This window comes from Nilaparvata lugens, chromosome 7 (genome assembly GCF_014356525.2).
Source record: "Nilaparvata lugens isolate BPH chromosome 7, ASM1435652v1, whole genome shotgun sequence".
Taxonomy (NCBI): domain Eukaryota; kingdom Metazoa; phylum Arthropoda; class Insecta; order Hemiptera; family Delphacidae; genus Nilaparvata; species Nilaparvata lugens.
In genome coordinates this window covers 8,840,312-8,855,997 of record NC_052510.1, presented here as the reverse complement: position 1 = coordinate 8,855,997, position 15,686 = coordinate 8,840,312, and the positions used below count along the sequence as shown (strand labels likewise).

The 15,686-nt window shown below is 35.4% G+C and overlaps 1 protein-coding gene across 1 annotated transcript in view; it reads left to right on the top strand.

The window, feature by feature from the left end:
* LOC111057644 (spectrin alpha chain, non-erythrocytic 1-like) overlaps positions 1-15,686 on the top strand; it is a 404,931-nt gene that overhangs the window by 326,200 nt on the left and 63,045 nt on the right. Inside the window, 11 exon segments of the mRNA XM_039433618.1 lie at positions 182-285; positions 963-1,112; positions 2,052-2,242; positions 2,851-3,042; positions 3,343-3,424; positions 3,837-3,914; positions 4,434-4,561; positions 8,525-8,762; positions 9,878-10,039; positions 11,502-11,750; positions 12,896-13,150. Of these exon segments, the coding sequence (XP_039289552.1) occupies positions 182-285; positions 963-1,112; positions 2,052-2,242; positions 2,851-3,042; positions 3,343-3,424; positions 3,837-3,914; positions 4,434-4,561; positions 8,525-8,762; positions 9,878-10,039; positions 11,502-11,750; positions 12,896-13,150 (1,829 nt within the window).

Genomic DNA, 15,686 nt, shown 5'->3' with positions numbered 1-15,686 from the left:
GTTCATAAAAGTTTGTCCTACGCTGTTCAGTACGAATTTCATTTCTGCGACTTGTATTGTTCTGCGCCTAGTTCTCATTTTTCAGTAATTACTATTATACAATGAATATTATTTCAAATTAGAGAAACATTTTACTCAATTTCATAGAAGGGTTAACTTGCATTATTATGTAATTTTACAGGCAAAACTGCCAGCCAAAAAGCTGCCGACGATGACAATCAAAACGTCGAAAAACGACAAAAGAAGATTAATGCTACTTACAATCAGCTCCAGGAATTGGCCCAGGTCAGTGTCTCTAATTCACCATTTAAATTAAGAGATTTATGATTTCTTGATATTTTTAAATCTCTCTTTATAAGCTCAGAAATATTCAATGAAATTATCATCATTGTCTATTTTGTTGCTGAATAGCATTAATTCTATTATTTTATATTCTTCAAGTGAGTAGGTCATAAATGATTGATTTCAAAGAGAGTACTAGATAGACGATTGTATATTACTACTCAGGAAAGTACTCCATTATTAACCAGCTCACAAATATTCATAGAAGATAGAAGTAATTATTAAACCGAAATCAAAATTAAATGCTGTCAACAACCCTGAAGACTTCTGCTAATGCGAATATGTTTTTGGGGTGGTTGACAGCATTTAATTTGGGTTTTTGTATAACAATAATGATAATCATTATATTCCTTAACATTTGAACAAATACTATCTCTCATTACTTTCCATTCACAGAAGTGTTGAATTATCCACTTACTAACGTTATTCTCTAAACTTTCAAATCTGTTCAAATACTATATTCGAGGAGAGGGAAGTGTTCGACTGTCTACAATCTAGCTTTATATTCTAAATCTTCAATTCCATGCAAATAAACGTTTCAATCTAATCTATTCAACTTTTTCTCCTCGTATACCGTTGGCATAATTTTTTATCTCAATTTAATAATCTGATGTTTGCAGCGGAGACACGCACTTCTGGAGGATTCCATCCGTCTTTTCGGTTTCTACAGAGAGTGTGACGACTTCGAAAAGTGGATTAAAGACAAAGAGAAAATGCTCAGAACTGAAGACAAAGCAGATTCCGTCGAAACTGCTAAAAGGAAATACGAGGTGAGTTCATTCATATTTCATCATCAACCTCAATTAATTTGGATCTTCTTTCATCATCCAAATGCGTGATTATTTTCATTCGATTCATTCCTACGATACACTATTTGATTTAGTGTATATAGTGTTACATTATTTGATAGAATTAACTTGTGTAAACAAAGAATTCAAGGAAATAACATATTTTGTTTAAATTTTTGAAAACTGTTGAAAGGAAAGTTGCTAGGCCCTAAAATCTAGCTAGAAGGAATTTTAATGTAAGTTCTAACTATAATCCTGAATTGTTAAAATAAATTCTTCTATTGTGAAGAATTATAATAAATTCTTATTTCTAAAATAAAAAGAAAAATTTTAATTTCTAAAAAAAATTTAGAAATTGAGTTTTTTAGAAATCTTAGAAATTGAAATTTTTAGACATTTTAGAAATTATTAAAATTTTTAATTTTTAATTTTTTCAATTTCTTGTTTATTATATTAAATTCTTCTATTCTTCTTCTATTGTGTCATGACTCCTATAGCAATTCAATTTCGTCACCCATGATTTTCTTTCTTTCATCTGTCAACTTTGTACCTGACCTTTGCTCTTGCTCTTTGGCTGAGGAAGTCTACTCATGAGTAGTCCATGTAAATATTCAATCTATATTATTCGCACTTCTTTTCAGGGCTACCGATTATTAAAATACAATACAAAACTATCAAGTACCCTTCATTTAGCATTGTTGAAATGAAATAAAGGATACATGATAGTTTTTTGTTGTGTGTTTCAATCTTTATTCTTCATTTTTACAAAAAGCACATAATTTGAATTATAAGGAGAGAAAAGTAAGGACACCTTGAGTTGTCCCTCTCCCGAATTTAGATTACAAAGTCCGAAATAACATTCAGTCTTTCACTTTTATAAAATTTTCAATCTAAATTCATTTAATTTGTTTGTGTTTGCAGAAATTCCTGACCGACCTGTCAGCAAGCAGCAAACGCATTGAGGCGCTCGACAACGCTGTGGAAGAGTTTGTGCGCCAAGGTCATTCTCAGATGGACAAGGTGAGAGCTCGCCAGAAGCACATTCATCAGCTGTGGGACCACCTCAACTGGCTCAAGGGACAGAAGGAGAGGAGTTTGGAAGGAGCATCAAGGTACAACTGACTAATTATACTTGCCAAAATCTCTGCTCTTGATTGTATATTTCCATGTCTTCGAACTCCTCATATTTATGATTCTTCTATTTTTTAACGACTATGGGTTATCTGTTACCTAGATTCTTTCTAGAACTGTATGAAGTCCTCTGCCAAATAGAACCAGTACTGATTGATAACCATAATAAAATGACAACTTGAAATGTCAAGTCACTCAACATCACTCTTCAATATTTTCCATGTAGAAAAAGTACTAGTGATTCTTGTGAAAAGTGATTTAATTTTTGTCAATTTAAAGTTAGTCAAGGATGAAAATACATCCAAATTTCATAAATCATTGTTACTAAGAGTCCCATCACGAAGTATTTATAGGAATCTGTGTGTTAGAATTAATCAATAACCAGTTTTTAAGCATTAAAATTCGCCCAAGAATGATAAAGCAGTTCGAATAAATAACCCTATCCCACTTCTTCCTCACCCTTTTCTTCTTCTTCTCCCTCCTCTTTTTCTTCCTCTTCTCCTTCCTTCAATGTTTTCTTAGGAAATATAGGTAATAAATATTTAATAACTAATAACTTTTTCATTCTTTCAATGCGTTTGCATTGCAGTGTTGAGCTGTTCTCACGCACATGCGACGAGGCTTGTGATTGGATGCTGGAGAAGATGACGCAGCTGGACACGGCTGAGCTGGGTGCCGACCTGAAGACAGTGCAGGCGTTGCAGCGCAGACATCAGCAGCTCGAACGCGAGTTGGCGCCTGTCGAGGAGAAGGTCAACCGCGTGCATCTGCTTGCCAACTCGTGAGTCAAATTCAAGTTAAAAACACAAATTGTATCTAATCAAATATTTCATTGGAGTCACTGCTGTCAAATTCAATTTCGTTAATAGTAATTAGTTTCAACTTCCAACCAATTTTCCATTGAAATCTAGTCTGTCATTCATCTACTTTATCGGTTGTTTATGTGTTCTTTTATATTGATGATAAACTGATTCTTCATGATTCAAATTTTTCTGTTGAAAGTTTTCTGATCAACTCAATATTTGGCAGTTATGCTTACATTGAGTTTTAAAAATTGAAATGATTTTTCTTTATTTTTTAGAGTCAAGTCATCATATCCAAATGAAAAATCAAACGTTAATACCCGCCAAAAAGAAGTACAGGAGCTCTGGGAGAAAGTAAAGGTGAGTAATTATCAATTACTGATTCCTACTTCAATAATTATTTAGTACTAATTGTTTATTTGTTCTGTTTTATTCAGAAGTACAAGTCAATTCTCCTCCTATACCAGAATCGAACAAAACATATAAAATTGAAAATCCTCTTGAAATTTGATACCACAAAAAATGTTCGATTTTTAAGCTTTTCCAGGAATACTGTACGATTGTACAGTTGAGTGTTGAAATCTTCCAAATAATTTTAAAATTGGGTTCAGCTTTTGATTTCATTCATGTAATTTTCGATTACATCTTACTTCGGTAAACTATTTCAGAATTAAAGATATCCTCTTGCAGTTTGAATAGCACATAATTGTCATGTTGAAAACTCTTAATTTATTTTCAATCTCTAATAATTTGTGTATTATTTGTTTCACAGGCAAAGGCTGTTGATCGCAGATCACGACTAGAGAATGCAGTCGGGCAACAAATTTTCATGAACAGCTCCAAAAACTTGGTACGTGCTACTTTGCATTTTTACCTTCATTGTAATAAACTACCAGAACTAGCTTATTAGCTGATTCATTCGTTCCAGTACCTACCATTGTTTTTTCAACTGAACTCTTCTTAATTTTCGTATAACTGTATATTTATTGCCTTATTGAAAGCATTGTTGATTGTTGATTTTGGTATTTAATCATCACAAATGTTTTCTATTAACTAGTACTAATGTTTTTTATATGAGATGTTGCAAGTCGAAAAACACAAGGACATCATTATTACTATTATTCTACATCATTGTATATTCTACTGTTTCGAAGTAAAATATTTAGATTAGTGTTACTGTAAATATCTAAATTTACAATTTGTTACTATCACTGATGCTCTTTTACTGAAATGAAAATAAAAATCCAGGTAGGCTACCTTTTTACATTTGTATTATAGTGTTATTGTGTTTAGTTTCGTATGTATTAATTATAATTAAATTGAATTTGAATTTCACGAATAACTTGTTGCAATTTCTTCTTCGTTGCAGTTGGGCTGGGTAGGCACAGTTAAAGAGGCCCTGAATGCTGATGTCTCAGCACGTGATGTGGTCACCGCAGAAAACCTTCTCAAGAAACATCAAGAAGTTGGAGATGATATTCGAGCTCATCAAGACGAGTAAGTCGATTTTAGTGCACACCTTTCCTCATTTTATGTGTTTCAAAAACTGTGGTACACTTAATCATCATTGAATTCTTAAACAGTTATTTATCAGTTCAGTATGCTTCACTGATTTATATATGAATTATACTGTATGTAGGCCCATCAATGGTATAATAATAGCTTTATTGACATTCATGAAATGAACAAAAGCCTCTCAATTGAGGTAATTTTTGGTTGGCAGTTACTAAAAAAACATCTAGAAATAACAAAATTTACAATATATTTACAAATTGTCCATGATTGTTTGCCACCTTCTCCGATCCCTGGCTGTTGTCGGCCACATATCTCCTACACGCTGAGGTATCTTGTCCCTCCATCTAATGGAGTAATTAAAGTAAAGTAATTATTCTATTTAAGAAATGATCTAGATCAGACATGAAAAATTATCGGCCTATTACCTTAACGTCAACCTTGTACAAGGTATTTACAATAATACTAAAAAACCGAATAATTAGTATTCTCTGTTACATGGAAATTCATGGATGGAAACATTTGAGAAAGCAAATAGTGGTATAGCAAAGATAAAAAATTGGTGTGACCACAATAAATTATGTATAAATAAAGATAAAACTGTGGTTCTACCCTTTTACCTCACAATGGCTGGTAAGCCCTCTGAGGAGTACCAACTTAAAATTATTATTCATAAACCTGACTGTAACCAGTCTTATTGCCAGTGTGTTCCTCTCTTTGTTCATGATTCTGTAAAATACCTAGGCATCATGATAGATTCTCGACTAAGGTGGGAGCCTCATATTTCTTATGTTTGTAATAGATTAAGGAAACCATTTTATAAGTTTGTTCAATTGAGAAATATTCTTCCATTGTACCAGTTGAGGATGGTATTCCTTGCCCTAATCTCTTCTGTAATTGAATACGGCATTGTTGGATGGGGAGGTTGTGGATCTTCCATCTTACAACCCCTTATTTTGCAGTATAAGAAAATTGTAAAAATATGTCTGAATAGACCAATTAGATATCCCACTAACCTAATCTATAAAGAATTCAAAGTTCTAAGCCCTAAGGATTTATATAAATTGAACTTATTAAAATATGTATTTGAACGACCATTAGATTTTCCAGTGACTCCTGAACATGGATATACAACTCGTGGTCAAGCCAGAGAGAAACTGTATGAGCCGAGATGTGTAACTGCATCTGCGGCTGGTCATGCAGCCTTTCAGGGTCCTCGTTTATTTAATGTTTTACCTTTCGGTATTTCTAGAGAGTCCTCCTTATCGATTTTCTGTAGAAGGTTAAGACTGTATTTATCGGCTTCATAAATTGTTTCATTTCGTTTTGTTTCATTGAAATATGTTTAACTTTATTCTGTAAACTAGGCTATATAAACTAAGCATTGTAATCAATTTGTTTCTTTTTGTGGAAGATGTGTATTTTTGTTTAGATTGCTTAATGGCATAAGATAATACTATTTATGTAAGTAGCTCTATATAGTACTTGAAGCAGCTGAATCGTTTTTCTTATATATTTTCTGTAATTCATAAGACGAACCACTCCTCGACGCAGGCCTAGCCTAATGAGGGGTGCACTTGATATTTTTTATGTTATTATGCTTTGTAAAATTGTACAATGAAGTGAATAAAAGTTATTATTATTATTATTAACAGGATTTATGAAAACCACTCAATAGATCAAGCCGGATTCAGACCAGGCTTCTCAACTGTTGATCAATTACAAGCCGCCAATCAGTTAATAGAGAAATGCCAGGAGTATAAAATCCCTCTATATTTAGGATTTGTTGATTTTCATAAGGCTTTCGACAGTTTGAAACACGTCAAAATGTGGGAGTCATTGATGGAAGCTGGAGTGGAAAGAGAGTATATTGATATAATTGAGAGTTTATATGAAAATAGTGAGGTCTACGTGGAGCTGGAGAGAAGAGGAAGAAGTATGAAAGTGGAAAAAGGCGTCAAGCAAGGCTGTCCGCTATCACCAATAATCTTCAACTGTTGTTTAGAGCATATTTTTCAGCAATTGCATTGGGAGAATAGAGGAATGCTGATAAATGGAGTCCAACTGAATAACTTGCGATTTGCTGAAGATGTGATGTTGGTCTCTGGAAGTGCTGGGGAGATGACAGAAATGTTGAATGAATTGATAGAGGCCAGTGAAAGGATGGGCCTTCAATTGAATGCGAGCAAAACGAGAGTGATGACAAATTTCAACAAGGAGGAAGTAATGGTGACATGTGGTAATATAGAATACGTCGAGGAGTATGAATATTTAGGGCAGCTTCTATCTTTTGATAACCGAACTGAGAAGGAGGTAAAACAAAGGATCAAAAAAGTATGGAGAAAATATTGGTCATTGAAAAAAATATTCAAAGGTGAATTCTTAAACAGCTTGAAATCAAACGTCTTGAGGAAATGCATATACCCGACAATTTTATATGGCGCACAGACCTGGTCATTAACATCGCAGCTAGATAGGAGACTCGAGACTACCCAGACGAAAATGTCGAGGAGCATACTTGGTCTACGGTAGAATCAGCGAGTCAGAAGCACCCAGATTCTGCAGCAGGTGAGAATTAAATATCTTCAAAAGGAAGCGCATCTCGTCAAATGGAAATGGGCAGGACACGAGGATGGCACCGGAACGCTGGGCAAAGATATGCACCGAATGGATTCCGCGTGACAGAAGAAGAACGAGAGGACGCCCAGCCATTAGATGGAGGGACGAGATCAATGGTATTACAGTTCAGTTATGTTTGCTCATCAACACTTTGAACTATTAACAATTTACGATTCATTATAAATAATATAGTTAGTTACCGGTATTCAGATATTTTATCATTTATGAATATCACAAATCTCTATAAAATATTTAATCTTTTCATTGGGTCATAAGCTCTACTTTCCAAGAATTCCTAAATTGAAATTGAAAAATACTATTTGTTCTTATTAGAGTTTTTATATATTTTAAAATGCAAATTTGTAAAGACTGATATAAGCACTAATGTTATTCCTCTTCTGTTTTATAACAATCTTCTTCTTGTTTTGGAATTGAAATGAATGAATATCATTGCTCTTATGGGATTTCTTGAACACATTTTTTGTAATGCCAATTTGCAATGACTGATATGAGAACTAATTAAATTTTTTATCTGCTCAAATATAATCTTTATTTTTAGAGTAGCCTAATAATGTATCTTCATTGTAGGTATGATACATTTCCATAGTTACTACCAATATTTGAACACTCCTTGTGGGCCAAGCCCCTTGAGGCGGTTTTCAGACGAGTCGGCAGTACATGAAGCTCTCCGATTGGCTGATTATCATCTGATTCCCGAACGTCAACCCAATCAACCAATCGTAGAGCTTCCTGTGCTGCAGACTCGTCTGAAAAAACGCCTCAAGTGGCTTGGCCTACAAGGAGTGTTCCAATATTGTTAGTAACTAAGAAAATGTGTCATATCAGGACCTCCTAAGTATTTAGGAGGTCCTGGTCATATCTACAATGAATTAGAAGCATTATTATTCTATAACAATAGAAGAATATTCTAAAGCAGATTAAAAATAAAATTAGTTCTTATATCAGTCTTTGCAAATTGGCATTAAATAATGTGCAAGCACTACCATAAGAGCAATGATATTCTTTCATTTTAATTCCAAGACTGAAGAAGATTATTTCAAAGCAGAAGAAGAATAACATTAGTTCTAATAAATCTTTAAAAAATGTATAAAAACTCTTATAAGAACAAAATCATATTCTTCCATTTTGATTTATTAGGAATTCATTAGAAAGCAGAGCTCATCACAAAATTTAATATTTGATAAAGATTTGTGAGATAATATTATAATGATAAATATCTGGCCCTTAGAATCAGTAGTATTATTTTTTGGCCGGCTGAGCAGTATTCATTTTTAATGCTTGTGATTTAATGAATGAATTTCTGTGCAGATTCCAGGAACTGGACGCGCTAGGCAAACAGCTGTTAGCTCGCAACCCTGCTCTGACCGAGGTTGGCGAACGACTGGAGCGACTGGTCGCCGAACGACAGGCCCTTGCTCGCGGATGGGCGCAGCGTGAGGATTGGCTCAGGCAGTGTCTCGACCTGCAACTGCTCAACAAGGAGGCAGACCACATCGACACCACCACCTCCAGTCATGAGGCCTTCCTCGAGTTCACTGATCTGGGGGTAAGTCGACATTCGTCCCAAAAATACGTCATAATTTTTTTTTAATAATAGAATCAGTAGGGATACATGAAATTTGCAAAGGATGTCTCGAATAATGGAAGTCAGTTGTCTTCTTCTCGTTTTTCTTGGTTTCTCCTCCTTTTCCTTCTATTTCTCATCCCTCTCCTTTTCCTCCTCATAATTCTGCTTCCCCCTCTTCTTCCTTCCCTTCCACCTTGTCGCTCTTCTCAACCTCCTCCTTCTCCTCCTATTATTTTCTTGGTTTTCTCTTTCTCATTTTTCTTCTTTTACTTTTTTCTCCTTTTCATCTTCTTTCACCTCTTGCTTTTTCTTGTTTCTCTCCTCCTTTTCCTTCTATTTCACATTCTCTTCCTCCTCCTTTTCCTTCTCCTTCTTGTCCATCTTCACCTCCTTTCGTTTGCTTTCATCTCCTCTTCTTATTCCTGCTCCTCTTCTTATTCTTCTTCTTCTTCCTCCTCATTTTTATGGTTTCCTTCTCCTTTTCCACCAATTTATCATCTCCTACTTCATCTTTTCCTTCTCCTTCCAACCTATCTTGACCTCCTCCATTTTTTGTTTTTTTTTCTGTCTCCTTTTTCTTCTGTTACCTGTCCTTCAACTTCTATTTTTTCTTCTTTTCTTACACGTTCACCCCCTATTTTCTCTTGTTTTTCTCATATTTTTCCTTCTAATAATCTCCTACTTCATCTTTTCCTTCTCCTTCTAACCTATCTCCACTTCCTCCATTTTTTTCTCTCTCTCCTTTTTCCTTTGTTACTTGTCCTTCAACTTCTATTTTTTCTTCTTTTCTTACACGGTCACCTCCTCCTTTCTCTTGTTTTTCTCATATTTTTCCTTCTAATCCCCATCTCCCTCCTTCTCCTCTTCTTTCTTCTACTCATCCACCTCCACCTCCTTTTCCTTGACAAAGGAAAAAGGAGAAAAAGAAAAATAAGAACAAGAAAAAGAACAAGATAGAAGAATGTGGAGAAGTTGAAGGAAAAGGAGAAGCAAGATAAGTTTTTCAATTTAGACTATAGATATTGAGATTATACATATATTTAAACATTCAATATTGTTTCGAGTCAATAAAATATTGCTGTATTCTATTTCAGGGTTCGATAGACGACGTGGAAGCACTGCTGAAGCGTCACGAGGACTTTGAGCACATGCTCTACGCGCAGGACGAGCGACTGAAGGCGTTCGGAGAGGCGGCCGACAAGCTCATCGCCAACAAACACTACGATAGCAAAGCGGTCGACGAACGTCGCAAACAGGTACCTACATTCAATATTTGCTAATTAGGGCTACTGATTATTAAAACACAGTAAAAAATTATCTATAAAATGAAGGGTACTTTATGTAATTTGTTATTGTGTTTTAGGTCGATGATTGACACAAACAAGGAGTACGGTACCTAGAACATAGTAGTATTTCATACATACTATATTCACTTTTCTATTTAGGGCTACTGATTATTAAAACACAATGAAAATTTATCAATAAATAAAGGGTACTTGATATAATTATTTATTGTGGTTTAGGTCGATAAGAGACTCAAACAGGTAGCCTACATAAAATATTTGATTATCTTTCTAGGGCTACCGATTATTAAAACACAATAAATAATCAACAATAAAATAAAGAGTACTTGATAATTCTGTAATGTGTTTTAGGTCACATACAGTATGTATTAACTGCAGTCGTCAATTCTGGAAATATTTGTTCTTGAACCACCGTACAAATCGGTGTTTTTGTTTGGACAACCAAAGCTTTGGGTCGAACCAAAAAGACCATTGATGATGATAATGCCTCGAATCTAGTGCCTTGAATCTAGTGTTAGATTCAAATTAATTAATGTAGAACTGACAACATCTCTTTCATTTCACTTTTTGGGATGGCCACTAACGGTAAAACATGCATGATACATAGTCGTCATACATTGTTGTGTCATCACAGCTGTGATCACAGCGAAACGCTTTGAGCAAAATATTTTGAGGTTAGGTTTTTGTCTCCGAGTTTTTGTTGTTTATTTTTTCTTAGGTGCTCTATTTGAGATTTAATTTTTATTCTATTATCATAATTTCTAATTTCTCAGTGTTTTATTTATTGTTATTGGCTGTTTATGTTTTGTTAGAAGCCTCTCGCTGTTGACAAAACATGTGTGTGTGAATGATGAACAAGCATGACATGCATGTCGTACTGTTAGTGGCCAGCCTAAAGTCCAATATATTTTTCATGAATGTTGTGTATATCATGGGAACTAAAGTGCTTCTCCTCTCTCGATTAAATTGTTGCCCTTTGCGCTTCGCCGCGGGTTCCAAATATTTCAACTCAGGGAGAAAAGTCTCACTTCGCTCCCAAGAAGTACAAATAACTATTGGTTCCAATAGTTAGGTTCGGTTGTGTAACGCTTTTGGCGCCTATGTGGTCGGTGACGCATGAGTTGTTTGGCCTGTCTCTTGGTGGTAGTTTAATTATTATAACTTATGATTTTTCTAATTATTATTTTTTCTTTTAACTGCGTTTCTTTGGAGCAAAATTCTGTTTTATTGTACTCTCATTTTTGAAATTAGTACTTATTTTTACTCATATTCTTAATATTTCCTATTAGTTTATTTCTTATTTTGACTCATTACTGCTTCTGTGAGGAGGGTAATCCATTTATCTTACTTTTTATTCATGTATTTAAAATTTAAATTGTGCAGGTGGAACATTTATAATAATTGAATTGTTTAGGTGGAAGAACGCCGGCAGGCGGTGAAAGCAGCCGCCCAGGAGCGTCGCGCGACTCTTCAGGCGTCGCTGGGCTTCCAGCAGTTCGCAGCCGACGTGGATGACCTGCAGCACTGGCTGGCCGACAAGCTGAAGACGGCCGGCGACGAGTCCTACCGCGATCTCGCCAACATCGAACGCAAACTACAGAAGCACGAGGCCTTCGAGCGAGAACTCAGGGCCAACGAGGGCCAGGTGCGACAGGTCAACAAGGTAAACACCACCAAAATCATTTCTCAAATCAATGTATTGTACTCTAGCATTTCGCAGTACAGTATTATGAATAATGAAAACACTAAGGTCTGTATAATGGTCCAGAGTCCAGAGAATATGTGTTGAAAGTTTGAAGTTTATTGATGAAAGCAATCGAAAGTGAACGTCAAACAAACTCACAAACGGACAACTCGAGGCTCTATAGTGAGGTCCAATTTATAATGGGAGTATTCGATTGACAATGGTGTTGCTATCCTTGTCTCAATCAATCAAATCAAAATTATTTCCTTTCTGCTACAATACAAAATAAAATAGAATAAAATCTTCTCATTAGACCAACCAGATAGCGCTATCCTTTTCTAGCTCTTCAACGTTTGCCAGATCGTTTTTTAACAATCTAGAAATATAATTAATTCACAAAATATTAAATCTCAATTATAAAAGTGTATAATCTAATCATTGAACAATACATTAATCAAATGTGATTGATAATTTCAAACGAGAATGAACCGTTAATATTATATGAGATGTACCGGTATCAGCTATACTCTTTAGAGGGCAGTGGCAAGGCAGAGAATCGGCAATGCTGTTCTTCTTTCTTGCTCCATTGCCATTATAATGTGGACTTCACTATATGTACAGTTCATTGATGTTAACAAACATGGATCATAAATGAATGTTTGAAAGTCAACTCAAATTGGGAGGGTCTCAGTTCATCAATTTTGACCATTCCTTGAGATACTGGAACAAATGATATTATATCCCTTCTACAAACTGACCTGTAATCTCATAAGGGGCTTCCTTATGCCTAGTCCACACTATCATCAAGTCGCTGGCCAAGCTGGTAAGCTTGGCTACGTTGGTCTTGTCATCCACACTGCAATGTATTCATTTGAGGATGCTCGGCTGGCCACTCTACCTCGCTTGGCTGGCCTTCGCTCGACAAGAATCGGTGCGATGGCAAGCGAAGGCCAGTGAAGGCGAGCACTGGCACCGTCGTCATTTGGGCGAGAGTGTGGATGCGGCATAAGATGTAAATTTGTGAACGAACCTGTCATTTCCATTATTGGGAATAATGTTGTACCTCTTATTTCTAAATTACTTGGGAAATGGATTGATCTGATTTGAAACAACTATTGTTCTAGACGGGCCAATCCCTGCTGCCGGAAGGCAACCCTGAGGTGGCTGCGATGCTTAGTGACCTGAACGGCCGCTGGGAGGCGCTGGTGACGTCATCGCTGGACAAAGGTCGCCGACTGAGGCAGGCGGCCGCTCAGCATCTCTACAATCGCACCATGGATGACGCCAAGCTCAAGTTGGAGGAAATCGACAACAGTTTACAGTCCAAGCAGGTCGGGTCCGATCTGAGGAACTGCAAGAAACTGTTGCAGAAGCATAATGTGAGTTGCCTCATAAATATGTTTTCGCCACACTTGGATGTAATGAGCTGGTTTACGTGCGTCATATGGAGACCGAAAGTGATTGTTTTCCGACCAGGCCGGTAAAACTTTACGGCCCTAGGGCTTGTAAAATGACCTTGAATAACAGCTGATCGTGTCCGATCTCACAAAAATCATAGAGAGATAATCTCATAACGACTGTAATAATCTATATAATTATGTATCGTGAATCGCGGTATCATGTCTATAATATATTTTATGAATTACTGTTTCATAATTTAATATTTATTATTGTGTTTTTGATATCAAACAATAGAATACGATGATATCTCCATAGCCTCAACAATATAATGTTGGCTGCATTGTCCATTGTCAGAAAGGTAAGTATCGCAAGTCTTTAAAAGTGAAGAATCGAATTTGAAATCAAAGTACAATAATTGTATCAATATTTAAAAGTGAGGTAGAGTAATAATTGTTTCTTTTTTATTATCGAATTCCACTTCTTAATGCAATACAATCAACAATAATAATAGGAAAATACAGCAGAGATCTAAAGTTTAAGGTAAAGCCTACTGGTGAAACTCAGCCTTGACTGAAAAATTCCTAGTAATTTTTCCGTAATTCATTATTAAAACTTTTAGATAATTTTTCTTCAATATCAAACCATATAGAGAAAACATTAGGCCCACTCAAGATTGAATCTTCGAATGTTTTCTCTATGATTTAACTATTTTCAGAGCAATATTTTGTTGTGAAAATGCCGGCAAACCGGCTTCAAGTTTGCCGCTATAGGCTACACTATATTATAATAGCCTACGTACATTACCAGACTTACAGGCCTCTTCAATCATAAATATGCAATGGCCGAGAGCATAAAGGCGTTCAACATCAAAGCTCAGAGAATTACAAATATGATCTAGGTTCGAACCTCGGTCAGTGACATTTTTTTTTGTCGATGAATTTCGACTTTTATTAGCTATTTTTTATATTAGTTACCGTAATTTAAATTTCAATCAATTCTTTAGATATATTTTGAGACAAAACTGTGAAATATGCAATTATATTAATTTTTTAATCACATTATTTCAAAATAGTAATGAAAATTCTATTCATCCATCTATCCATGAGATATTGCACCAGGCGCAAAGCGCGAGCTATAAAAATTCAAACAATTATTCGAAATATTAATAGTATAAAAATATTGTCACTATTGTAAATTATTAATTAGTAATATTGAAATTAATTGACAGTGAAAGTTGTCATAACCAAGATTCAAACTATCAAAATAGGCTGTTTGAATTTTATTTATTTTTTAATTTCTTATATATTGGGAAGTTTTTTTTTGGTGTGGCGAAAAATAGCGTTCGCACCATGGGCAAAAATGTATTTCCGGCTCTCAATCTTTTCTAGTCCTCGGCCTACGGCCTCGGACTTAAAAACCGATTTCGAGCCGGAAATATCTCATTTTCGGCCCTAGGTGCGAAATATACTATTACAGAGTTCTGTCAAAGTAATGGATTTTAATTCCAATGCCTAGTTCACACGTTGGCCCAGTAAGCTGGCCCAGCCTGGTAAGTTTGACCGAGTTGGTCTTGCCATCCACTCTGCAATTTGACCAGTGCCTCATCAAGGCCAAAGGTAGAAAGCGACTTATCCATGATAGAAATTGAAAATATTACTAAAATGAACACAATGAAAACTATAGAAATAGTATCTTACGTAACAAGGATGGGAAGGGGTCTGTTGCAGGCGAGAATGATGTTTCTAGATGAGGCGTTAGCCGAGACTAGAATTTCATTCGAGCACTGCAAAAGACATTCACGTCCAAGTAACGTACACTATTTTTTGTCATAATAATCTAAAGAAGAATAATTGAGAAATAGAAAACATTACCTGCTTGACGCTACTACATGCATTCTATAAACATAACCTAGTTTACAAATTCCGAATTTTTTGATTGTAGTTGACAAAACTTCCACCTGGAGCGCTAAAAGGTGGTTTTTTGTACAGTTTTGCTGTTCTTAATTCGGAACTTGGAAACATACTCGACTGTAAAGAAAACATATGATTTTATTACAGTACAGTATGCTGTAATGAGAATCATATGTTTATTTGTTCTACAATCAGTTGTTTACCGGATTGATTTCATGCATGGAAAGCAGCTGAGATTGAATGACTGACAAAAACAATAAAAAAGTAACGCAATAACAATCTGGCCTGTAGCATCTCAATTACACAGAAAAAACAGCAGAGCAGAAGACAAAACCGGAAACAGCACGCATTGCTTGACAAGAGTGTGGATGAGTAGTTTGCCAGCGCTGGCCTTCACTGGAAAGTGAAAGTTCGCCTTCGCTCAACAATAGAACTTTACGTAACAAGTCCGGTAACGATAATTTACCACATAAGTATAATTGTTTCTGCCCGAAACGTAGTTGAGGGCAGAATTATCACACGAATGCTGTAAATACGTTACCGTACAAGTTACGTACAATATTTTATGTCATACTTATCTGAGAAGGAATAATATTGCTGAGAA